This window comes from Scyliorhinus canicula, chromosome 2 (genome assembly GCF_902713615.1).
Source record: "Scyliorhinus canicula chromosome 2, sScyCan1.1, whole genome shotgun sequence".
NCBI lineage: Eukaryota > Metazoa > Chordata > Chondrichthyes > Carcharhiniformes > Scyliorhinidae > Scyliorhinus > Scyliorhinus canicula.
Genome location: NC_052147.1, coordinates 53,543,745 through 53,569,620, shown reverse-complemented (window position 1 = coordinate 53,569,620; position 25,876 = coordinate 53,543,745). Strand labels below are relative to the sequence as shown.

At 43.0% G+C, this 25,876-nt stretch overlaps 1 protein-coding gene across 3 annotated transcripts in view; it reads left to right on the top strand.

The window, feature by feature from the left end:
• The window catches only part of map4k5 (mitogen-activated protein kinase kinase kinase kinase 5), a 238,025-nt gene that overhangs the window by 142,184 nt on the left and 69,965 nt on the right, over positions 1 to 25,876 (top strand). For 2 of the 3 annotated variants that reach the window (XM_038778355.1, XM_038778345.1), the window contains exons 11-18: positions 637 to 718; positions 3,985 to 4,098; positions 5,138 to 5,216; positions 10,854 to 10,912; positions 18,824 to 18,885; positions 21,651 to 21,689; positions 22,675 to 22,716; positions 23,666 to 23,711. In XM_038778355.1, coding sequence (XP_038634283.1) covers positions 637 to 718; positions 3,985 to 4,098; positions 5,138 to 5,216; positions 10,854 to 10,912; positions 18,824 to 18,885; positions 21,651 to 21,689; positions 22,675 to 22,716; positions 23,666 to 23,711 — 523 coding nt within the window. The remainder of the gene's footprint in view (positions 1 to 636; positions 719 to 3,984; positions 4,099 to 5,137; positions 5,217 to 10,853; positions 10,913 to 18,823; positions 18,886 to 21,650; positions 21,690 to 22,674; positions 22,717 to 23,665; positions 23,712 to 25,876) is intronic. The other variant, XM_038778366.1, reaches the window with a different exon arrangement.

Sequence of the window (25,876 nt, the reverse complement as noted above, 5' to 3'; positions counted from 1 at the left end):
CTGAGAGTAGGATTCAGGGATAATCTTTAGGATGGCAGCGTGTGGCATGTGGGATGCTGTAAGGATTTACACAGGGGCCTCAACAATGTGAAATATCAAAGTTTGCTGATAATATAAAGCTAGATGGGAAAGTAAGCACAGGGTGTGCACATAGACCGGTTTAGTGATTGGGGAAGAAGGTGGAGTATTTGTGGGGAAATGTGAACTTCATAACTTTGGTAGGAAGAATGGAAGAGCAGATTTTGTTTTTAAGGTGAGAATGTATGCAGAGGGAATGAAATACTGTGGGATGTCCTAAGGCTGTGAGAGGCACCATATAAATGCAGGTCCTTTTCACAAGAGGTATTTATGAAATTTTCAGAAGTATAAATTTTGGAATCCTAATATCCTAAAAGGGTGACAATGAGAGTATTACTATGTTTGGCAAATTTACACTCTCGAAATAGATTTGCAATTACTGTGTACATTGAGCAGTTTTATTTATTCCTGCCTATCATATTTAACTAATGAAAATAACAATTAGCACAGTTATAATTGAAGACCATCACAGACAATTGTTACTGATATTGTCAGAATTATTGAAAATGGTTAATTTCTTTTCACGAACTAGTATGACACCAAGTTCATTTATTTTAGGAGCACAACATTCCACACGTTTCTTAAAGTAGCATTAACAAAAAATCCAAAGAAGAGACCAACAGCAGAGAAGCTACTGACTGTAAGTAAATTTCATTGTTAGTCATAGAAGTAATGTTGGGGGAAATGAAATAAGGGAAGTGAGAGATGGGACCTAATAGAGAGATATTGCTGCAAGCCCATAGCTTGATTTTTTTCTTACGAAAATAAATGGGTTGAAACTTGCGGATCGGTTTAGCAGCTGCGATGGCTTCTACAGCCGATCAGTTGGTATTTGTCTTTTTCAGGTGGACTCAGCAGGTCAAGAAGGTTTTGGGAGAGAAAGAAGGTTTCTTGTTCCTCATTAATTCTGTTGTTTCACATTTGAAGATGGACTCCTCAACAGAACATTCTTGGTGATCGGGACAAAGCATCTCCGATGTTGAAGTTCTTCTTGGTCGTTCCTGGCTGTTTCAGTTGAGAGTGCCGATCTGCTATTGTCCTTCACATTGTCAATCAAGATAGTTTCTTAATACCTCTTTTATGCAGTTCAAATGGCTGCTGTTTTAATTTTCAAGGAGTCCTTGTTTCCCTTGGTGAATAAGTTAATTATGCTGTGGTCCTTTTGAAGCCCCTTTCTGCCTCTTGGTGTTTCAGAAGACATGGGGCTTTCACACCTTTTTCGAGAAGACAGTGGATGTCCCTGAGGAATTAAAAAAATATTTTAATGACTCTTTGTAGCCAGCTGTAGAGATAAGGGTCTGACGAGGTTTGAATAATCACAAAGGTGCCATATTATTTGTTCACATTTACATTTTGAAAAAGACTTTTAAATTCAATGTAAAGGTGACACATTTGTAATAGTGGTGATGAGCCACTACTGTTAATGAAAGTTTGTGCACAGTGCTGTCAGGTAGAACGTTTCTAGTATTTTGGCCCAATGATGAACAAAGAAAGATAATGTATTCATGTTGGAATGGTATGTCAATTGGAAGAGAATTTGGAGGTGATAATCCCATGCACCTGCTACCTCTGTTCTTCTAAGTGGTTATAGTCACAGGTTTAGGAGGTGTTGTTGATAAAGCCTTGGGAATTGCTGCAATGCATCCTGTGAATAATGTACACCGTAGTCATAGTATGGTGTTTTTCAAACTGTTTTTCCTGGGACCCACTTTTGCTAACTGGCCGAGCTTGTTGCTACCTTAAATGCGAAAGGGGAACTTACTTGGTCCTCATGATCTCGCATGAATTGGGTTCAAAGGAGGAGAGGGCAATGTGCAGACTTAGCCAGTTCCTTTGTGTCGTCTTCATCTTTATGAAAACGGAGGATCCCATCTTGCACATGTTGTCTTGAAGGGAAATAGTAACAAAATACTTGTTTTACTCAGCACTGGATACTCCTGGGAGATGCTACTCCAGAATGCTGACATCTTAATGGGCTTTTTGTTTTAATGTGGTATCACAGGTCAGCGACAGCACCATAGTCTTGTAATTTGGGAGCCAGCTGTAAGTTAATAACTGCATCTGGGGTCTCGACCTCAAAAGGAATTTTTCACCTACCTATTCTCTTTCAAAATCTGAAACTTCTCTACCATGGCCTCCTTCTGCACTGTAAATTCTATGATTTGCCAGTACTTTGCTGCATATAACACATATGGGCTTTGCATCCTTATTTGCATTGACAAAACCGTACTTCAATAATTCGTCTTTATACTGCTTTGTTTCCGAGTTAAGTTTTGTCTTTGAAGGCTGTTAACCAGAGGCACTGGAGCTCTATACAGGGCTAACACTAGCACTTCTCTGACCTGCCCTGGATTCTCCTGAGCAGCTCTCTCCAGCAGATTCTCCTGTCCAATAGGCACACTGCCTATTTGAGTCTCTGGCTGTCTCTTACTTTAAAACTGTCCATCTTCACAGTCCTCTTTCCAGCAGCTGGAAAATGGAAGCAACTCTGCTATGTGATTTAGTGGCAAAAGCACATGCATGGAATGGGACTTGACATCAAATGGACGTGCATGGAGTGTGACCTGCTCTCTGCTGCCGCTTCTGGCTGAAAGACTCCACACAGCCTAATTAATTTTCATTTAAAAGGTGGCAGCAGCTGCCATTCTCAATGTAAAAGTTGATAATGGCCATTGGGCACTTCTCCCATGATCGAGACCACCGTGGGAACGGCGCAACCCTGCAAACACCCTGGCCTGCGACCCGCAGTTTGAAAATCCCTGTCATAGTACATTAATAGTGAACAGATTGGATGTTGCGGACGGCATGGCAGCACAGTGGTTAGCACTGCTGCTTCAGTGCCAGCGACCCAGGTTTAATTTCAGCCTTGACTGACTGTGTGGAGTTTGCACTTTCTCCCCATGTCTGCGCTGATGTTCTCAGGATGCTCTGGTTTCCTCCCACGCTCCAAACAAATGTCCAAAGATGTGCGGGTTAGGTGGATTGGCCATGCTAAATTGCCCGTAGTGTCCTAAAAAAGTAAGGTTAAAGGGGGGGTTATTGGGTTACGGGTATAGGGTGGATACGTGGGTTTGAGTAGGGTGATCATGGCTCGGCACAACATCGAGGGCCGAAGGGCCTGTTCTGTGCTGTACTGTTCTATGTTCTATGTTCTAAATGTGCAGATTAGGTGGATTGGCCGTACTAAATTGCCCCTTGGTGTCCAAGGATGTATGGGTTGGATGGGGTACAAGGATGGAGTGAAGGAGTGGGCCTGAGGTGGGGTGATCTTTCAGAGGGTTGGTGCAGACTTGATGGGGCAAATGGCCTCCTTCTGCGCTGTAGAAATTCTATGATTCTATGCTGGGGATCTGGGGGCATTGAATCCATCTCGGGTGGAAGCTTGGTCAAGTGAGAGGAAACACACTCGCCATGAGCCCAGAGCCAACCAGGATCAGAAAACTGACCTGAAAGGAGTAAATGATTTCCCTAAAAGGGATTTTTTCATTATCGTTATCCTTTAGCTTAGTTGTGGAATTATAGTGTGATTTGATTACAACTATTACCTTATACATTTGAGTTCCAAATTATTAAGCTGCTTTATTTTACAGACAGTAAGGCTTGGTCTCACTGAAGGATTCTGACTTTGGAATGATTAGGAAAGTGAATCCTCCTTAGCTACAAGGGTAATGACAGAGGACTGAAGAAGTGCAAATTTTACAAAGAGTGCAAGAATAAACTCAGCAACTGTAGGCCAGTTGGTTTAACCAGGGCGGTCCAGACAATGCGAGTGCGCGTGTGAATGCGAATCTGGGTTAAGTCTAAATCAACAATGGCATTTGATTGCATTGGTTACATGTACACCAAGCTTTATTCAATATCCAATTTTGAGCGTTTATAATTATGTTTTTGTTTTTGCTTTTTCAGCATTCATTTTTAGCACAGCCGGTCTTGTCCCGATCATTGGCAGTAGAATTGTTGGACAAAGTCAATAATCCTGAAAATCACCATTTCAGTGAGATAGATGATGATGATCTCGAGGTAAGAAATACCATGGTTATGATCATTTGTTTTTCAAAACTCTACCCGTGTACACTTTGCATTGATCTTCAACCATGCACTTCAAATTAAAGACCAAATACAATTATCAGATTAAAACCAAAATGCTACAGATGCTGGAAATCTGAAATTAAAACAAAAAATGTTGGAAAAACTCAGGTTTATTATTAGATTAACTGAAAAGGGAGAACGATGGGAAATAGACCAAGGGCACCACATCAGAAATGAAATCCAAGGATGGACAGCAGTGTAAAATACAGCAGACAGAGTGCAGTGTCAAGCCAAATGCAAATGGCGGACCCAATGCAGTTAACTAAAGCCAAAATGAGGTTTTACCATATGTCCAAATTTGAAATTACAGTTTGACTGCTCAGTCACCATTTACTAGATAAAATGGGTTACGTTACTGCCAACTAAATGAAGATCTCAGACCATTAATTACAAACCAGTAAGCAGCACTCAATTGTTGCTTTTATCCAAATGTGAATGGTGTATTAATGAAGATAAACAGATCAATGACCTCTCATGAAGAATGCTTTTGCATAATCAGCGTAACAGGCTCATGGCACATTGTTGACATTGTTTGTTCTAGCAATCTGAGAAATTATATGTACAGAAGAGTTGACATTTTTCTCTTTTACTTTTGGAAAATATTTAATAAGGCATTTATATATTTACACAACAAACACAAAAACAAAACAAGCCAATAGGGCTGCAAATAATCATACCAACTAAGTACCTAACCCCTCACCATCCCGCCTCACTCCCCAACCTCCTTTTTTTTACCCACACCCCGGGATGAACGGCTGTCACCTCTGGGCAAACCCCTCCACAGACCCTCTCAAGGCAAACTTTATCTTCTCCAGCCTGAGGAACTCGGCCAGGTCACTCATCCACACCCCCGGTTTCGGTGGCCCCGAGTCCCTGCATTCCAATAAGATCCATCTCTGGGCTACCAGGGAGGCAAGGGCCAAAGAGTTGACATTTTTTCTATTATCATTTTCTCATTCCTATTTTGTAGCCCCCCTCTGCTGTTCCTCATACCATTCGCTCCAATAACAAGAACACAAGAGCAGAAAGGACGCAGTCCGAGATCAACTGTAAGTCTTGGTTTGATATGCACATTGCTTGCATAATTATTAATATGGTATATAGGCTGTGAACTATTTTTGTCGTGTCAAAAGACAATTTCTCTGGGGAGATGTTTTCAAAGAGAATTTAACGGAGTAACTGGAATCTCTTGACATTGTCTGCTTTGTTGAACAAAATAGTCGAACAAAAAGACAACTCAATTTATGGAGAAATACTAATTTGGCCCGGCTGAAATATAAATAAATGCATAGAAATTAGATCTGGATGTGGCTGAATTGTTTTTCTGATTGGTAATGTCAATGAGCTTCACTTTTTACTGTACTCTAGGAGCCCCCCCCCTAATTGGCTTACACGTTTTGAATGTGACTTCAGAATGATGCTCCATATCATCACTCACACTGATGTGCACATTTGCAGTCTGGATCCTGAAAGGCTGGTGTAGCATTTCACTTTTATCACTGCCAAACGCAGAACAATACAAGTTTGTATTTCAACTACAGCCCAATTAATTCTTTATTTGACTTTATATTTTCAAAACTTGTATTTTAATATTTCCCTACAATCCCCCTTTTGATTCTTCTTAAAAACTCTCAAGAGAATGAATCAATAAAGGCAAGCAAGTGGGAAATATCGCAAAGGAACACATTCACAGATGCCTGTGTTTAGTAACAGCCTTCAACACCGGAATGGGTAAGCCGATAAACTGTTACAATCCTTTAAATCTGGGAAGCACCCTTATTAGGCAAAAGGGGATGATAGGTAGTCTTGAGAGCATAATCTTAGCAACACTTAATAAGCATAAAAACACAGTTCACAAGAATGATAATGAAGAAAAGATCAAGCTCTGAACGAACGAGGTTCCCATAGAGCCCAACTATCTAGTTGCCCAACTCCACAAGGTGTTGGGTGGTCTTTGTTTTGAGTTTCTTTATCTCCTTTTGGATGTGCTCCGCCAAATTAGTCATTTCCTCGGAGCTGTCAAGAACATAGGGGCAGCACCCAGGGGTACAAGTTCCACCCTTTTCAGCAAGAACATAGTTCAGAACCATTCGGTTCTGCAGAGCCACGGTACCAATGGCTACCATTTCTGCATTTATTTGAACTAGGGCTTCCGAGGTATAATTACCCACCTTTTCCAGGACAATTACCACGTTAATGGACTCCCTTGTCAGGTTAGCGGTGCCATAAAAAAGGATCAGGATGGAGAAGAATCTTTCCATCTCCATGATAGCACGTCTCGTCCGAGTCTCCTTGAGAGCGGTAGAATGGTGAATAAAGGGGACAATATACCCCAAATAACAAGATCCTGTCCAAGAGTGTGGTAGCCAGGGATAGGCCCTGTAGCCACAAATAAATTAAGTAACATTATAAGAGGCGAAGCTGGCCACCGCCTCGGGATGCCAGTGCTCTGAGAAGTTGCTTCCACTGGTGAGATTGTGAAGCCCTGTCAATAATAATAATATATTTTTAGGGAGGCATCTTTTGACTGTCCCTTAGTAACAGTTCACCCAAATAATATAATACATTTCACTACCTTGCTCACGTCAGAATAGTGAATGCAATTGCTGTGTCCTGCCTCTTGGGCTCCTAATCATTTGCTAGTTAGGCTTATGGATCCTCTCTGACTCGAGGTGGTGGGAAGTTCTTTATAATGGGGGCTCATGGCTTCGATTGTAAGTGGGCTGGTACCACCCCGATAAAGCGGTCAAACGATAACCCGCTGAGTGCCATTTTTCAATGTTATTTGCTGTGTTGATCAGGCAGCTAGCTATTCCTTAAACATGAGGTCGCCCCCTCATGGGAGGATAGTGAGCGGAAGATACTCTAAGATATGCCATTCAGCAGTTTCAGACGCATTAAAGGGAATACCTCTCTTAGAGTATGTGGGAATGTAAGTACATACCCAACAGCTGGGGAGTCTTTGGCACACCTGTAGGACATGTAACGGAAGGTCTTAACATTTAGTTCTTTGGGAACGCATTTGGGCTTGGCATAGCTGGTATGGCTGGTCAAGGGAAAACAAGGAGTGAAAAAACTGAAAAAGCAAGCAATGGATACAGCAACATACTTGATGGCAAATAAGAATTGTACTTTGAAGAGATAGGAGTTTCAATCATGGTGTGCTCGTTTAACATGAGATTCACGTTTTCTTCCCCTGGACTTTAACAGCTGCTTGGATGGTTATTAGCACTTGATAGGATCCTTCCCACTTCGCATCCAGGTTCTTTATGTACTTTCTTCACGTAAACCCAAATTTCAGGGACGCTGTCGTATCCTCCTTCTGTTGGATCTCCACAGGCTGCCGATAACTGTTGAAAATCAGAACTAATAGCATTTGTTAGATTCTGACAATCTTCTAATAAGGCATCACTCATCAAGTGACAATCGGATTTTCGTAAATCAATGTTTCCTGGCAGGGACTTGGGTCGACTCAGACCCGTAGTTCTATTAGGAGTTGCCCTAATACTGCACAGGACTATTGGTAGTGCCTGGGGCCATGGAATTCCTTTTTTTTTTAAGTTGTTTTTTTTTAAATTTTGAGTTTTTTTTTCAATTAAGGGGCAATTTAGCCTGGCCAATCCACCTATCTGCACATCTTTGGGTTGTGGGGGTGAAACCCATGCAGACATGGGGAGATTGTGCAAACTCCACCCGGACAGTGACCCAGTGGATTAGGGCCCTCAGCACCGTAGGCAGCAATGCTAACCACTGTACCACGTGCCGCCCCCTGGAATTCCTTCCTGATGACGTTTGGCAAGTTGTTGTTTCAGAGTTCTGTTCATTCGTTCCACTTGCCCTGACAATTGTGGGTGACGAGGACAATGTTAGTCCCAGTAATATTTTGTAATCTACAGACTTTTTGGCAGACAGCACCTGTAAAGTGAGTTCCCTGGTCAATGCTGGTCAGGAGTCCCCATTGGGGAATGGAGTCCTTGCACAGGACCGTGGCCGTGTGATTGGCTGTGGCCCTTCTATTTGGAACGGCTTCCACCCACCTTGAGAACTTCTCGACCACCACGACAACGTCTGTGTATCCTTGACATGGGGGAAGGAAGTTGACCTGCAAATGCTGGAATGACGGCAGGGGCAGGGAACCTCAGTTGGGGCATACTGTGATTGGTCCAGGATTATTCATCTGGCAGATCACGTAGCGGTCTGCTACCAACTGGGCGTGTATCTTGAAGCCCTGACCCCACCAGCTTTTCTGGAACCACGCCGTCATTTGTTGTGGGGCCAAGTGCCCCAAGAATGGATCTGTTGGGCTAAATAGGGCATCAGGGGTTGCGGCATGACTGGCTTGTCTCCGATGCCTTCATCACCTGGCTTCATTCCATGCCCACTTCCTTTCAAGTGTAGCTGCCTTGCATTGTTTGTATGTCTCGAGTTAGACTGATTGCTCCCAGTCTGCATGTTTGTGTTGGTTCCTCTGGAGAAGCACATTGTGAGGTGGTCACTTTGGCTGCCTTGTCGGCTAGGGCGTTACCTTGTATTTCTGTGGTATTTTCCTTCATGTGGGCATTACATTTCAAAATGACATTTCACAGGGTAGTTGTATGGCCGCTAGTAAGTCTCATACCTCTTTCCCATTTCGGATAGGTGTACCAGTGGCTGTGAGAAATCCTCTTCTACGTCACAACTGGCCAAAGTCGTGAGCAACTCCAAAGCTGTACCTTAAGCCTGTATAGCTGTTAGCCATCTGCCCTTTTGCTGTCTGGCATGCCTCCGCCAGGGCCCGTAACTCAGCCTGTTGACGTCTCTGAGGACAGACAACCCTTTGCCACAAGCTTGTGTAGTCTTGTAACCGCCTGTCCTGCTTTTCAGATGTCATTGTCAACAAAGGAGGAGCTGTTGTAAGCATGATCAGGTCTGGGTTGTGCAATGGTTCCTCTGCCATCAAGCTTGATTCTTCCATTTTGTTCAAGATCTTGACACAGTCATGCTCCTCGGGAAGCAGGACCATGGATGATGGGTTCACCGGGCTCGTCCGGACAATGTTTATCAATTTTTTTCCGTATCCGCTGGGACATGGTGAAAATACCAGGCATATTTAGCTCTAATTGTTTTCTTGCCACCTCCGTCAGTAATTTCTTCTGACATAATTTTAACCCGTATTTTTTCTTCAGAGGATTGAGCCACGCCGAGGAGGGTGCCACCTCCTTTGAGCTATTTTCTCTGCTGGAGTCACCTTACGTAACTGCGTTTTTTGCTGTCCTTCTATTTCTTCTAGGCAAGGGTACAAATGGGACGATTTACTCGTGGGGAATCTGAGGGGTGTCGCTGACCTTTTCGGTGGTTTGTTGCCCAATTGCTTCTTAAGTTCTTAGATTTCGGACTTGATTTTGGATTTAAGCTCCCTTGAAACTATTCAAAGAGCAAGGAGTTCTGAGATCTAGTCAGCATTCCATAATCAGTGTCACAAAAAAGGCTTCTTGGCATTGCTGCTTGTGAGTTAGTACTTTGCAAAATAATTTCAACACTTGGCTGCACAGCACACTGCTTTAAAGTAATTGATTGTGTAGATCTTATTGGTCAATTATTTGAGCTGCGCAGTAAAGAACCAAATCTAGTGTCCCATGTTAATGGGATATGAGGTGGTTCAATGAGCTTTGAGTGACTGCACTCTTGCCACTGACTCAAGATTGTGACTTTAAGCTGTACCCTAGAGAAGCACACAATTCAGGCTGACACTTTAGTACAGTGTGGACTAAGTGCTGCATTGCATTGCAAGAAATGCACTACCTTTCAGATGGAATTATAACAGAGGCATACTTGATGTGCAGGTAAAAGATGCCATGGCATTATTCAAAAGTACTGCTGACCAATGTTTATCCCTCAACAACACACATTATCTGATAATGTATGTCATTGCTGTTTTTGTCTGCAAAAATGGTCTTTATACTTTTTATGACGACAGCGACTGCACGTCAAAGAACTTCACTGCATTTCAGATATAACAGGAACTACATAAGTAAGTTGTGTGTGAAGTCAGTGATTGATTTAGTTACTGGTAGTTTCTGTATGAAGTCTGTTTCGAGGGCAGCACGGTGGCGCAGTGGTTAGCATTGCTGCGTAACGGCCCTGAGGTCCCAGGTTCGATCCAGTTCTGGGTCACTGTCCGTGTGGAGTTTGCACATTCTCCCCGTGTATGCATGGGTTTTGCCCCCACAACCCAAAGATGTAGGTGGAGTGGCCATGCTAAATTGCCCCTTAATAGGAGAAAATGAATTGCGAACTCTAAATTTGTATTTTTTTAAAAATGAAGTTTGTTTGGGTAATTCACCTATTTTCCAGTATGCTTGAATGCAAAGCACCAGTCTACCTGCAATGGTGCACTTATTAGAATTATATTTTCAGACAAGAAATATGGAAGTGGAAAAAAAATGGAGGTGGGGCGAGGGTTTGTGGTGCTTTGAGTCAATGTGGTACATTTGGGGAGTTAAAAATTTGCCGCAGTCGGAAGCTTCATTCTCTGTGATCCATACTTGCAAATTTACACTGCTGATTGTGAGGCATGGCAGTTAACGGAAAAATTTTTTCCCCATAGACATACTAATATTGAGCATAAATGTTTAACATACAGCTTTTCATGTATTTGGTCTTCATTACAGTTTTTACTGGGGCTAATTGTAGCAATTATTTTGCAGTTGACAAAATTCAGTTTGAACCTCCATTAAGAAAAGAAACTGAGGCTCACTGTGAAATGGTAAGTCTGAATGAACTTCATCATCCTTTAGCCAGAGATTTAATTTGACCTCTTGCAAATTATTACCAAATTACTGCCATAACATAAACAAGGTTTGCCATTTTTATCTTGAATAGTGAAAAAAGAACCTTGCAAACTAAAAGAAGTCCCAGGCACTATGAACAATTTAAATCTTTGTAATCACTACATTTTACTTTAAAAGCCATACATCAGTCCAGGCTAATATTTTTAAAACCCTCCCGCAGACATTCACCCAGAGAATCAACTTCTTCCACAAGACTGGGTCAGATACACTCCTGAATCCAGATAGGGAACATTTACTGCCTTATCTATCGTCTATCAAAACTACAATGTCCTCTGAGAACTCCACTTAATTATGTTGGATTCAACTTGCCCCTTTTCTAAATCCAAGTTGGCTTGATGCATTCAACACATGATTGCTTAGCTATCTTTCATCAGTCCATTTTTCCCATACTTGAGATTAGGTTTTTAAATTGGCAATTTTTCATCTGTTGCTCCTTTTTTAAGCTGGGCCAACAATTCCAGGGTGTTTTTCTTTATTTCAATAATATGCAAACAGTAGGAAAGAGCTGGTTGGTTGTGCAGTGTTAGAGCATGATTCTCTCATACAGCAGGCAGTAAAAAAGGCAAATGATATGGTGGCTTTCATAGCGAGAGGATTAGAGTACAGGAGCATAAAATTCTAACAGGACTAGAGTAGGTGCAAGAAGGATTGTTCCCGATCTTGTCCAGAACCAGGGGCTGTAGTCTAAGGATAAGGGATAAACTTTTTAGGACCGAGATGAGGAGAAATTTCTTCACCCAGAGAGTGGTAAGCCTGTGGAATTTGCTACCACAGAAAGCAGTTGAGGCTAAAACATTGTATGCTTTCAAGAAGGTTAGATAAAGCTCTTGGGGCTAAAGGGATCAAAGGATATGGGTGGGAAAGTGAGAACAGGTTACTGAATTGGATGATTAGTCATGATCATATTGAATGGCAGAGCAGGGTTGAAAGGCCAAATGGCATATCCCTTCTATTTTTCAACTAAGAGCTAGATCTCAAATGCTTGTGTTGTCGCATCTGATCTTCTCTTAACTGTGGGGGGGGGGTCTCGTAAAGTATCCGCAGATTAGCAGCGGTGCAGGCAAGATTCTTTTTGCATTCTTTTTTTCTGTGCTGGTAAATCCCAGCGTGGGAATTTTATTATACTTCTCACAGCTGGAGAATATTATGGGGGCATGACCCATAGTGCTGGTGAAAATTTCCTATTAGAATAAAAAGCCACGAGTTACAGAAATGAAGGAAAAGAAAAGCCAATGGCGATGGGTATGGCGAGTAGAAAGCACCAAACAAAGTGCTAATGGTTTATTAGATTCTGGTTGCATGTTGTCAGTTGCTTGTATGTACTGGTTATTGATTATAATTTTACCTAGTGGACCACTTAAAAATAAAGTTTATTTTATTGTAGGAACAATTCTGATTCTCTGACCTAAGCCCCAACCAAAATTTTAGAAGTCATAAAAAGCAAGCACCAATTAATATAGGGAAGAAAACTGAAAAACCTGATCATGTTCTACATGACATAGGAAATACTTCAAAATCATGTTTTTATGTAGGCTTCAAAATTCGACTGTATTTAGTTCTTGAATTGCCCCTTGTTAAACTAACCCAAAAATTGAGAAAACAAAGTACAGCATTGGGTAAAAATGATTTAACTCCTCACAGACCAAGGAATGAGCAGCTGTGCAATTTATATTAACAGCACACTTTTCTAACTCTAGTGTAGGAAGATAACCTCTCTTAGAGAAGTAATTGTCACAGTTTGATTTTGTACTTGCAGCAGTTCAGCTTTAAGCTGGATTTACTTTGGGGCAGTTCATTATTCTGGTAATTTAACCTAAACTAGATTCGATTTAATACAACAGTTCAGGATTCTGGTTTGGGTTTCAAATTGCACATGGCCCGTTTTTAGTTGTAGAGCAGGGTAATGACTAGCAACCCTATAATCTGTGCTGTTGGAGCGGTCACCCTGACAAATCAAAGTTAAACCATCTCTGCAGTGTACTGGTTCTCTCTCTCTATATGCTGGTCTTTAAATTCAGTTACAGTTTCTGTAAGTCAAAATCATATTTTGCTCTTGGCTGTTCAGATTTTGACTTTTATATTATTCAATTGATGCTGAATATTTCTTTGACTTTAAAAGCTTATATTAACAAGTCACAACTGAAATTTCTGATTGAAATCTACTCTCTTAGAATTCCTACAGTGCAGAAGGAGGTCATTCAGCCCATCGAATCTGCACCAACACTCTGAAAGAGTACTTCACCCAAGCTCACTCCCCCACTCTATCTCCTTAACCCCTTAATCTAACTTACACATCTTTTTGTTTTTTAAATAATTTTTAATCAATAGAAGAGGAAATGAATTAATGCCCGACATTGGCACAGAACAACTATGCCCGTCCCTTTAGTACAAAACAACAAAACTTCCCCCCCCGGGTTGCTGCTGCTGCTGGCCTGTTTCTATCATTCTGCCAGGAAGTCCAGGAATGGCTGCCACCTCCTGAAAAACCCCTGCACTGATCCCCTTAGGGCAAATTTCACCTTCTCTAGCTTGAGAAACCCTGCCATGTCGTTGACCCAGGCCTCCACGCTTGGGGGCCTCGCGTCCTTCCACTGAAGAAGAATCCTCCGCCGGGCTACCAGGGACGCAAAGGCCAGAACACCGGCCTCTTTCGCCTCCTGCATTCCCGGCTCCTCCGCAACCCCAAATACTGTGAGCCCCCAGCCCGGATTGACCCTGGATCCTACCACCCTCGACAACGTTCCTGCCACGCCCTTCCAAAATTCCCCAATGCTGGACATGCCCAGAACATATGGGCATGATTTGCTGGGCTCCCAGAGCACCTAATACACCTGTCCTCACTCCCAAAGAACCGGCTCATCCTTGTCCCGGTCATGTGAGCCCTGTGTCGCACCTTAAACTATATGAGGCCAAGCCTCGCACAAGAAGAGGAGGAGTTCACCCTCCCCAGAGCGTCCGCCCACGTCCCCTCCTCAATCTCCTCACCCAGCTCCTCCTCCCATTTACCCTTCAGCTCCTCAACGAGGCCTCATCCATCTCCTGCATCACTTGGTACGCCGCCGAGATCTTCCCCTCCCGAACCCACACCCCCGAGAGCACCCTGTCCTGGACCCCACGCGGCGGCAGCAGAGGGAACGCCCTCTGACAAATGCCCTCACCTGCATGTACTGAAAGGCTTTCCCTGGGGGGGAGCCCGAACTTCCTCTCCAGCTCACCCAGGCTCGCAAATTTCCCGTCTATAAACAGGAACCCCAACCTCCTGATACCTGCCCTGTGCCAACTCAAGAACCCGCCATCAATTCTCCCCGGAACAAACCGGTGGTTTCCCCGTATCGGGGATCCCATCGAGGCCCCCACCTCCCCCCTGTGCCGCCTCCATTGCCTCCAAATTTTGAGGGTAGCCACCACCACCGGGCCCGTGGAGGGAACGGCAGTGGCGTCGTCACCAGCGCCTCCAGGCTCGTGCCCACACAGGACGCCATCTCCATCCTCTTCCATGCTGCCCCCTCCCCCTCCATCACCCACTTACGCACCATCTCTGCATTGGCAGCCCAATAGTACCCACAGAGGTTGGGCAGTGCCAGCCCCCCCCTATCCCTGCCCTGCTCCAAGAACGCCCTCCTCACCCTCGGGGTCCCATGTGCCAATACAAACCCCGTAATGCTCCTGTTAACCCACCTGAAAAAGGCCTTCGGGATAAGGATGGGGAGGCACTGAAACAGGAACAGAAATCTCGGAAGCACCGTCATCTTGACTGACTGCACCCTATCCGCCAGAGACAGCGGCAACATGTCCCACCTCTTTTTTTTATAAATGTTTTTATTGAGTTTTCATATTTTATATATGACAAATTACAAATTATTAGAGAGAAAAAAAAAGAAAACACAAAAATTTAACATGAATATTTACAGGTAAGCATCTTCATAACAACAATTGTGGCCGCCCCCTTTAGCCAGCATACATATTTTACATTCCCCAATATGGCCGAGGCACATGTTTATAGGCATTTATTTATAGTTTGGTTTCGGGCCTTGGCTTGCCAGCAAACCCCCATAACGAGCCCGTACCCCCCTCCCCCCGGCTACCCTCCCCCGATTCTCGTCCATTTTCCCCTGATTCTTGGCCACCCGACTATTCTTCCTCTTGTACGTTGGCCACAAACAGGTCCCGGAACAGTTGCATGAATGGCTCCCACGTTCTGTGGAAGCCGTCGTCCGAATGTCCAACCTCTTAAACTCCTCCTCCATTTGCTCCACAAGCCTTGTAAGGTTAAGCTTATGCAGGGCCACCCAGCTCCTGGCCACCTGCACCCCCAAGTACCTAAAGCTCCTCTCCGCCCTTTTCAATGGGAGCCTACCAATCCCCCCCCTCCTGGTCCCCGGGTGTACCACAAACAGCCCGCTCTTCCCAAAGTTGAGCTTGTACCCCGAAAAGTCCCCAAATTCCTGGAGAATCCTCATCACCTCCGGAATTCCCCCCACCGGTTCCGCCACATACAACAATAGGTCATCCACATAGAGCGACACTCGGTGCTCCGCACCAGCCTCCTCCAGTTCCTTGACTCCCTCAGCGCCATAGCCAGGGGTTCAATTGCCAGCGCAAAAAGTAGGGGGGGACAAGGGACTCCCCTGCCTCGTCCCTTGGTGTAACCAAAAATACTCCGACCTCCTCCTATTCGTGGCCATGCTCGCCGTCGGGGCCTCATATAACAGCCTCACCCAACTGACAAACCCCTCCCCAAACCCGAACCTTTCCAGCACCTCCCACAAGTACCCCCACTCGACCCTATCAAAGGCCTTCTCCGCGTCCAGTGCCACCACTATCTCCACCTCCCCTTCTACCGCCGGCATCATTATAACATTCAAGAGCCTCCGTATGTTAGTGTTCAGCTGCCTCCCCCTCACAAACCCTGTTTGATCCTCGTGGATAACCTGTGGCACACAGTCCTCGATCCTCGTGGCTAAGATCTTTGCCAACAGCTTGGCGTCCACATTCAAGAGTGAGATCGGCCTGTACGACCCACACTGCTGGGGATCCTTGTCCCGCTTAAGAATCAGGGAGATCAGCGCCCGAGACATCGTCGGGGGCAAAGCCCCCCACTCCCATGCCTCGTTAAAGGTCCTAACCAACAGGGGGCCCAACAGGTCTGCATACATCTTATAAAATTCAACCGGGAACCCATCCGGCCCCGGCGCCCTCCCCGACTGCATGTTCCTTATCCCTTTAACCAGCTCCTCCAGCTCAACTGGCGCCCCCAGCCCCTCCACCTGTCCCTCCTCCACCCTCTGGAATCTCAGCCGATCCAAACCCCCCCCCCCCCCCCCCCCCCCCCCCCCCCTCACTGGGGGTTCAGACCGATACATTTCTCTTAGAAGTCCCTGAACACATTGATGTCTACCCCCTCGCACCACATTTCCTCCCCGATCCTTAACTCCACCAATCTCCCTAGCCGCATCCCGCTTACGGAGCTGGTGTGCCAGCATCCTGCTCGCCTTCTCCCCATATTCATACACCGCACCCTGTGCCTTCCTCCACTGAGCTTCTGCCTTTCTGGTGGTCAACAAGTCAAACTCAGCCTGAAGGCTGCGCCGCTCCCGCAACAATCCCTCCTCTGGGGCCTCCGCATATCTCCTGTCCACCCTCACCATCTCCCCCACCAATCTCTCCCTCTCTCTCCGCTCCCTTCTCTCCCCGTGCGCTCGAATGGAGATCAACTCCCCCCGAACCACCGCCTTCAGCGCCTCCCAGACCGTCCCCACTCGGACCTCCCCATTGTCGTTGGCCTCCAGATACCTCTCGATACATCCTCCCTACACATCGTTTTAGACACTAAGGGGCAATTTGACATGGCCAATCCACCTAACCTCATTTTTGGATTGTGGACGGAAACCTGAGCACCCAGAAAAAACCCACGCAAACACTGGGAGAACGTGTAAACTCCACACAGACAGTAACCCAAGGCTGGAATTGAACCCGGGTCCCTGGCGCTGTGAGGCAGCAGTGTTAACCACTGTGCCATCATACTGCTCTTGATATGTAGCTTCTGAACAAGCCTCTTTCTTTACCTCTTGCATCTTAATATTAGTTTAGTCTTCCTCACTATAGACGTACATTGAAGTGGGCCAGAAGAATGTGGTTTATCTTGTATACTCATTTCACATTTGGGCATTGCTTTATAATCATAATCACTAAAAGCCTTCATTATTTTGATATCTTGCAGTTGAGTTTCATAGTACCAAACATCTGAATCCATGCTGACCATATAATCTATTCAAACAAGTGTAGACTTAGGGGAGCACAGTGGTGCAGTGGTTCGCAATGCTGCCTCACGGAACCAAGGTTCCAGGTTTGATCGCGTCCCTGGGTCACTGTCCGTGTGGAGTTTGCACATTCTCCCCGTGTTTGCGTGGGTTTCGCCCCCACAACCCAAAGATGTGCAGGGTCGGTGGATTGGCCACACTAAATTGCCCCTTAATTGGAAAAAATTAATTGGGTACTCAAGTTTTTTTTTTAAAAAGTAGATTGATTCCATCAAAATCAGCCAAACCTCAAAATCTTGAGGACGTTTAGAGCATAGAAGACCTTAGAAGTCTCGAATGATCACTGAGGCCACACTTTGTTATTCCTTCCAAAGAATTGCCTTATTCCTTCCAAAGAATTGCCTCCTGTGTTCTTGGTTGTAAACTATTAAACGGTTTGATTTACTGCCCTTGTCCTTCAGAACGTTAACAAAAATCATAATGTGATCTTTTTAATAATCCCCCAAATGGAGCTTTATTACACCTTGTTTGGACAGTAAGGAAACCATTTAACAATAGTGATTAGAGAATGTATTACCCTGATTTCCATAAAACAGTTGACGTATAAAATTCATCAAATTAAGTTTGACAAAATTGCTTAAAATATTTCAAATTGACTCTCTAAGCTTGGAAGCCAATTACATGTACTTCATTGTTTAAATAGCCCTGTTGAACTTGATATTTTCAGTTTTATTGATATGCTATCAGGATTGTGCTCATTTCAACAGTAATTGAGATTGTTTTGTGAAGAGGGTGTGCAAGACTTAATCAATTTATATCAGTGTTCTTCAAAGTCGGGGGTGCGACCCGCGGGTCGGTCGCGGGCGGGTGTCGGGAAGGGTCGCGGAGCCATTGTCCGTGGCACTCCCAATCGCGCAAATCCCGGCGCAGCAGCCGGCTTTTCATAACATATGGGGAGAAAATATTCGGCCGCATTGCGCATGCGCGCACGATGATCGGCGCGCATGCGTCGTGCGGCCGCTATTTTCTTTAAATGGTTGCAGCTTTTTATTTGGTTTTTATTCACTTATTCATTTAGTTTATTCATTTTATTTTTTTTTTAAAGTTCTGGGGGGGGGGGGGGGGGGAGGTTTATTCATTTTTTCATTTATTTTACTCATTTAAAAAAAAAAATGTTTCTGCAAGTTCGGTGGGATGAGGGGTTTATTTGGTAACATTTTACAGGAAAAAAATTCAGAACTTTGGACAGATGGAAACTCCATACTTCCTGATACCCGAAGGCTTCACCTTCATCCAACAGGTTCCATTGGAGGAGCGTGTACGAGGGCCAAAGGGACCCAAAACCATTTCCTCCATTTTTGTCAGCAGTAAACAAGGTAAGAGAAAATGGTGGGTCGCGAAGGTCGGCCGGGTTGGGTCCCGAAGGTAGGCCGGTTGGTAAAAATGGGTCCCCGGAAAAAAAAGTTTGAAGAACACTGATTTATATAAAATACAGTAAAACAAAAATTTTCAGATGCTGATGTACAAAAACGTGTTTTAAAAAATTCTGTTCAATATATTGTATAGGATGTAACCAAAGAAGCACCATTTGGTTTATCATGGAGCCCATTTGCAGATGGAGGAAACAAGTAAGTAATAAATAAATTACAAGATGCTTCAAATACCCTTATTTAGAAAAGATGAATAATATAATAACACGATTACATGCTTGTTGAGCATTTTAATGCCATTTTTCCCCATGATTTGCAAGCAATGAGTATTTTACATTAGACTACTTGCCTGCGATGTGAATGCTCCTCAAGCAATATATAACTAATTGTGTCTCTAATGGAGAGGGATGCCAATAGTCCTTTGTGGACTATGGCTAATTTCTTTGGGTAATGAGAAGAGACGAGGCACAATGCGGAGAAAATAGTGCTACTGTGGAAAGCAGTGCAAGAGAACTCTGCAGTGGTCTGTTCCAGAGCATAATATTATGCAAAATAATTTTTACTTTAAAATTGCTGGTGGAAAGCTGTGTGGCAGATGACTTTTAACGTGGATGTGTATAAACATGCATATTGAAACAAGAAACATGCCACCTGTAGGGTAAAGTCCGTAAGCAAAGCTAGTAAATGATTTATGTTTATTATTGGCCTTTCATGATCAGCATGTTATCAACTAGGTTAAATTGGTACAAAGATGCTTCTCAATAGCATTTGATTACAGGTGGACAATGTTATATTGATTTATTATGCAATCACTTTTGCAATTTCGTTTCAGCACTTTTAAGTTGCATTCCCAGTGGAACAATGGCTTCTGTAAGCAGATCTAGTTCCTACAAATCAAAACTTTCACTGTGCCCTAAATAGGATAGCGTGCCATGAGTAGGATAACCTGCCACAACATTAACAATTATCCCCTAAATACAGTATAACACACCAGAGAACATTTTACTCAAATCTGTTTTGAAAGACATTGCTAATAGTATGACTGTTTAATTAAGGCTAAAATGGATCAGGTTTATTTACAAGTCAGATAATTACCTGAAAGCAGAAGTTAAGAATTGTTGCACCTACTTGAAAAGCAAAGGGTGGATCAGTTCACAAACTGTCTTCTCAAACATGTATTTTATACAGCATGATCTTCATGACTACTTTCATAGGCTTGACAATTTGGTGACATTGAAGATGAAGCAATTTTTTCCTCCCTTCAGACAAAATCCAAGCATCAAACCAGGAACTCCCCTGCTCTGTTTCATTCCTGGTCTAGGATAAGTCACCTGACCTCCATTAGTAATCGATATTTGTATGAGGGAACGCTTCCTTAGACTAATCCTTATTTGTGTGAGGGAAAGCTTCCTTAGACTGTCCTTAATTTGTTTCTGGCTAGCTATGAACTTGTACTCCACTGACCTTTTGCCACATTTGACATTGTTCTACATTTGCCATGTACTGTGTGCATTTATGTAAATTGTCAGATGATGCCAAGGGCATACAGATGATGTGAGAGTCATGCCTTAGCCTTGAGGGAGTGGAAATGGAGGCATTCCATGGGTAATGAACAAGGATGCAAGATTAAAGACAGAACAAACCTGCATTTATGTATCTTGCTCTGAACCTGCCAAAGCACTTTACAAACGATTAATTATTTTTGAATTGTAGCCACTATTGTAGGTGTAATTAAATGCAGCAGCCATTTTTCACATGCAAGGTATATCAAACTATAATTGGGTAAATACCAGATAATCTGTTTGATTCCTGTTCTTGAGGGATGTATGGGACAATGAAGAGTATTCCCTGCTCCTCCAAGTGGCATCTTCTATGTCCACCTGAGAGCAGGTGAAGCCTCGGTTAAGCTCATCCAAAAGATGGCATTTCTGGTTGTGCAGCAGTGAGTCACTACTGTACTATTGTAGCAGGAAGTTGTTGGTGCAGAGATTATAATACTCAGTTGTTGTTCTATTGTCAGATGCAGAACCACATGTAATACTGAACTTATGATCTGATCAGATCACGATACAGTTTAAACAGGGCTTACACCATCGTCAAAATTCTTTGATTACATTGTCCAGCATATTCATTGCTCTTATTGTTTGGCGATGATAGGATATTTGGACTCTTGAGTAACGTTTTTAAAAATAAATTTGGAGTACTCAATTATATTTTCCAATAAAGGGGCAATTTAGCGTGGCCAATCCACCTAATCTGCATGTCTTTGAGTTGTGGGGTGAAACCCACACAGACACTGGGAGAATGTGCAAACTCCACATGGACAATGATCCAGGGCTGGGATCGAACCTGGGTCCTCGGCATCACATACTCTGAGTCTAACATTGAGTCTCTCTCAACTTCACCATTTTACACATCTTTTTCTTTTTCTTCTTGTGTGCAGAATCTTTACACTAGTCTTATTAACACTCATCTGCCACTGTTACACTCGTGCATATTGCCCAGCTTGTTTTGTATGCACCTGGGTGACTTCTTGGATTCAAGATCTCCCCCAGTTTGGGTATCTTGTGTGAGCTTGATTTGTTACCACAGACCACAGAGCTTAATACAGTAATATTTGGATACACCAGTCAGCATTTCTTAGTACCTGTTGTTTTCTGGCTATATAACTGAGCCATGTTGATAGTGTAATGAACTGATATAATTGATAATTTTAAAACATTCGCAAATCTGAAAGAGTGTTTCTAATATGCTTAATATTTGTAGTGTTAAAAGTGGAGGAAACCAGCTGTGGGGTAAAATGCTTTTACTGCCTCTTATTATTGTTATAATGTACCAGCAGCTGTAGTACATAGTTAAATTCCAAGCATGGCAATCTGTTTCTTACAGCTCCTAGGCATGAAGCACACCCTTTTTGCATCCAACTCTACAAATTATTTCCCTTTTCTGTTCTGATTCCAAAGGAGCCTTCTTAAATATGTTGAGGAAGAATTGCAACAACGGTAACTCAATAGCTTAATCAGTAGCTGCCATGCCTCCGTCTACTGTAATGCTTCTGTTTTGTGGTAGATACAGTGGTAGTTCTAGAGGGTGGATCAAGTGAACATTTTCTGTTTTTAATGAGTGCTTCCTAATTGGCTGTATTGTGGTTGCAATGGGTTTTATTCTTCTGCTTCCAAGTGACCTACCCAAAATCACCTATCTAGAACCATTTTGAAGGTAGATGTGATTTGTATCTATGAAATAATTTCTTCAACTTTTTCAATGAAATCTGATTGCATATGTATTGTAACGTGCTGGCAAAAATGATGGATATTGGCATATCATGTCTTCCTCCTACTCTCTCTACATCTAGTAAGAGATTTAGCTATAAAGAAACAGCCACTGAAAATATTGGAGAAGGCAACAGAAATTATACATGAGTGATAGAATGCAAGTTTGTGGTCTCAATTTTTTGCTCGCAATCTGTTAATCCCATTGTCAAGTTTTAGGAACAGCCTATCTATCATCTTTTTCCTAAATGAGAGGAGGAGGGGGTAAAATAAAAGAAATGCCAGAACTGATTCACAAGAATGGGCTAACATTTTTAATTTCTTAATTAAGAGCTAGGTTCTATGCAGTTGTATATTAGGGTGTATTTAAAATAAAGTTTTACTCATCATCCAACAAATCTGCAACTGAATTCCAAAGTTTTTATGTTGTGGAGAGGGAAGAAGGAGGCTGTGACATCATCTAAGGACTATACCCCCTGTGATTACTCACTGTGAAATCATTACAAGCAATTTAGATGAAGGACCTGTATGCAGATCTTAATTTCCATTAGACACCATATTTCGAGTCAGTTATTCAATATATTTACATTTTGATTTTTTTTGCATGTTGTATGTGAATATCGTGGTAGTGTGTGCATGCTTTTTAACTTCAAGCCATCTGTTCTCCGTTAACCTAATTGTTTGCAAACTAATGGGGCATGTTAATATACTTTAGGGGACACATAACACACTTCGAAGACGACTTTGACAAAGAAAGGTAAGTCTCCTTTTGTAGATTGTTGAATTTAAGCAAATTATAATGAATAGCATAATGTTAATGCCAGTATATCTCTTGATAACAATAACACAAGTGCAATGAAGTTGTTTAAATTATTAATTTATTATACATTTTTGAGAATGGCGAACCTGTTCTAATGAAAGCGTCATATTATCAGTTGCATTAATTTGACAGATCTTCAAATAAGACTGGAATCATGCTTTTTCATAACCAGATTATGAATATTGTGGAAACTTTTAATACAGCTTAGTATCAGCATTTTGCTATATATACCTCCATGTAGTGCCATAGTATTCTTTGTCAGTCTATCAATTGTAGGCTGGGAAATGAAAAATTGCACAGAATAGTTTCTGGTGCTTTTGTGAAAGTGTACAAACAACAGAGAGAATAACGCTTGTTCATGATGCAGTCTTGACAGCACCTTCCAAACCTGTGACCTCTAGATACATGAGAACACCTCCATTGGCAAGTTCCCCTGCAAGTCCGACTATCCTGACTTGGAAGTACCTCGCCATGCCTTCACTGTCACTGGGTCAATCCTGCAACTCCTCCCTAAAACTGTGTACTCACAAATGGTCCTCAAAAGTTTAAGAAGTTAGCTCACGACTACCTTCTCAAAGGCATTTGAGGATGGGCAATAAATCCTGACCTTCCTATGATGCCCCTGTTCAAATAAATGTTTTTTAAAAATGAGAGACGGGTGGTCTCCCTGTCTTCAAATTAAAAAGGGAAGATGGTAAATGTTTGATTTTCTATCCGTTTTAATTGCCAACTTAATCTCATTGATTTTGACTGAAGTGTTTGCAATTGAACTATTGTTGTTTTATGCTTTTGATGTGTGACATTTTCATTACTTTTATCTTGCAATGTAAAAAAGTTACAATGCCATTATTTTTGAACCTTGTTAAACTACTTGCATGTTTTCTAGAATTTCAACACTTAAACCAATAGTTCCACCTCCCCTTCCACCAAAGGTGAGTTCTCTTTCAATGGATTCCTTCTTTGTCTTAATTACATTTTTAAAAATGGTGGTTAACTTGTATTAACGTTAAAGGTGATTAGGCGTAAGATAATTTGTGAATATCTGCTATAACAGGTAATTTGTAATGCTGTACCACCACTCAACAAACTCAGACTTTTGGAATGTATGGACTTGAAATTTTGTGGGAATTTTCAAATCAAATGTTTTTATTTAATGGTGTCTTTTAGGACAGTGACTTAAGTCAGCTGAAATTCTATTCCAGCAGTCAAAATAAATCAACAGGCTGTCAAACTTGCACTATGTGCAACTTAATGAATTAATTTATTAGTAACTTAAGGGCCGTCACCATTACTATCCTTTATCAGCCATAGCAGAATTTCTTGTGATGAATCACTAGCCATGGTAGTTATCAATAAAACATCTCCAAATCAGAAGGAAAAAGTATCTGAGTCTTATAGAAATATTTGTTTCCAGCACTTCTGCGTGGACCCCTGAAACTTCCCTGTTGACTTACTGGCTAAATGTAGTGGGGTGATATCAGCAGGAACTATCCTCCGCTTCTAACTTATTTATATAGGTTTTGGTAGAAGAGCTCAGTAATTAATTGTATCAAGGACATTGAGATGTTTGTGAACTACTGGAATTTTTTTAAAAAAATGTTTTTTATTGAGTTTTATGCACATGGTATATTTACAGGTGTACACAAAGAGAAAAAAAGATAATAAAAACAAAAACACTATATAAATAGAAAAACCACGTAAATAAAAAACCAAGGCACGGAAAAGTAAAAACTGAGGAAATGTATATACATAGAAGCACTGGAGAGATAATCACATTATACATGTCTTTGGGGGGGAAAGAATTGAAGCCCCCCCCCCCCCTTTTCTTTTGTTTTAACAAAGAGAGTACATAAAATATCAATAATACAAAATAGAACTGGGTGGGGGGGGGGGGGGGGGGGGGGGCGGCGCATGTTGCTTTTGCTTCTCCCGGTCGGTTTTCGCTGTTGTGTGTTTGCCTCCGCTTCAGCCATCCGTCGTTCCTTTCTCCTGTACTTTCTTACTCTCTGTTGTTGCCCTGCTGTGTTCGTCATGGCCGTTGTCGTTTCCTGTGCTCTCCTTCCAGTTTATGTTCCCTCGTCTTTCCCTCCCTCTGGCTGCCCTCTATTGTTCGTGGCCCCCTGTCCTTCCTTCTTCCCTGCCACCTACCGCCTCTTCCCTCCCTGCAGCTCCCCTTTCTTTTCTGTTGTGTTTGGCTACCCCCTATTGCACTGTTCCACCCCCCTCCCTCTGGGCCTTTCCCTCCTTCCTTCTCTTTTCTCACGTTTTCGCTACTTTCCCCTGGCTCTTGGCTACTTGATTATTTGTTTGTTTGCTCGTTGGCCACAAACCAGTCCCGGAACAGTTAGATGAATGGCTCCCATGTTCTGAAGAATCCATCTTCCGACCTCCGGATGGCGAATTTGATTTTCTCCATTTGGAGAAATTCCAATAGGTCGGACAGCCAGTCTGCAGTTATAGGTAGTGCTGCTGACTGCCAGTCGAGCAGGGTTCTATTGTGGGTGATCGGGGAGGCAAAGGCAAGGGCGTCCGCCCTCCTCCCCATGAAGAGATCAGGCTGGTCTGATACCCCGAAGACCGCCACTTTCGGGCACGGCTCAACCCTCATCCTCACCACTTTGGGCATTGCCTCGCTGTCCAGTAGCCAACAAGTCTGGAGCAAGACCAGAACATGTGGGTGTGGTTGGCCCGGCCTCCCTGGCACCTTTCACATCTGTCCTCCATCTCCAGGAAGGACCTACTCATTCGGGTTCTTGTTAAATGGGCTCTATGTACCACCTTTAGTAGGTTGAGTCTTGCAACCAACGGAAATATAAGTGCAGGTATTTCTTTGCTTCACAGAACAGGAAACGTCCGTTGACAGTCGGATGTAAATTTCTATTTCAACCCCTCCCCAATGTTGATAGTTTTTTTTAAATTTAGAGTACCCAATTCATTTTTCCAATTAAGGGGCAATTTAGCATGGTCTACCTACCCTGCACATCTTTGGGTTGTGGGGGCGAAACCCACGCAAACACGGGGAGAATGTACAAACTCCACACGGACAGTGACCCAGAGTCGGGATCGAACCTGTGACCTCAGCGCCATGAGGCTGCAG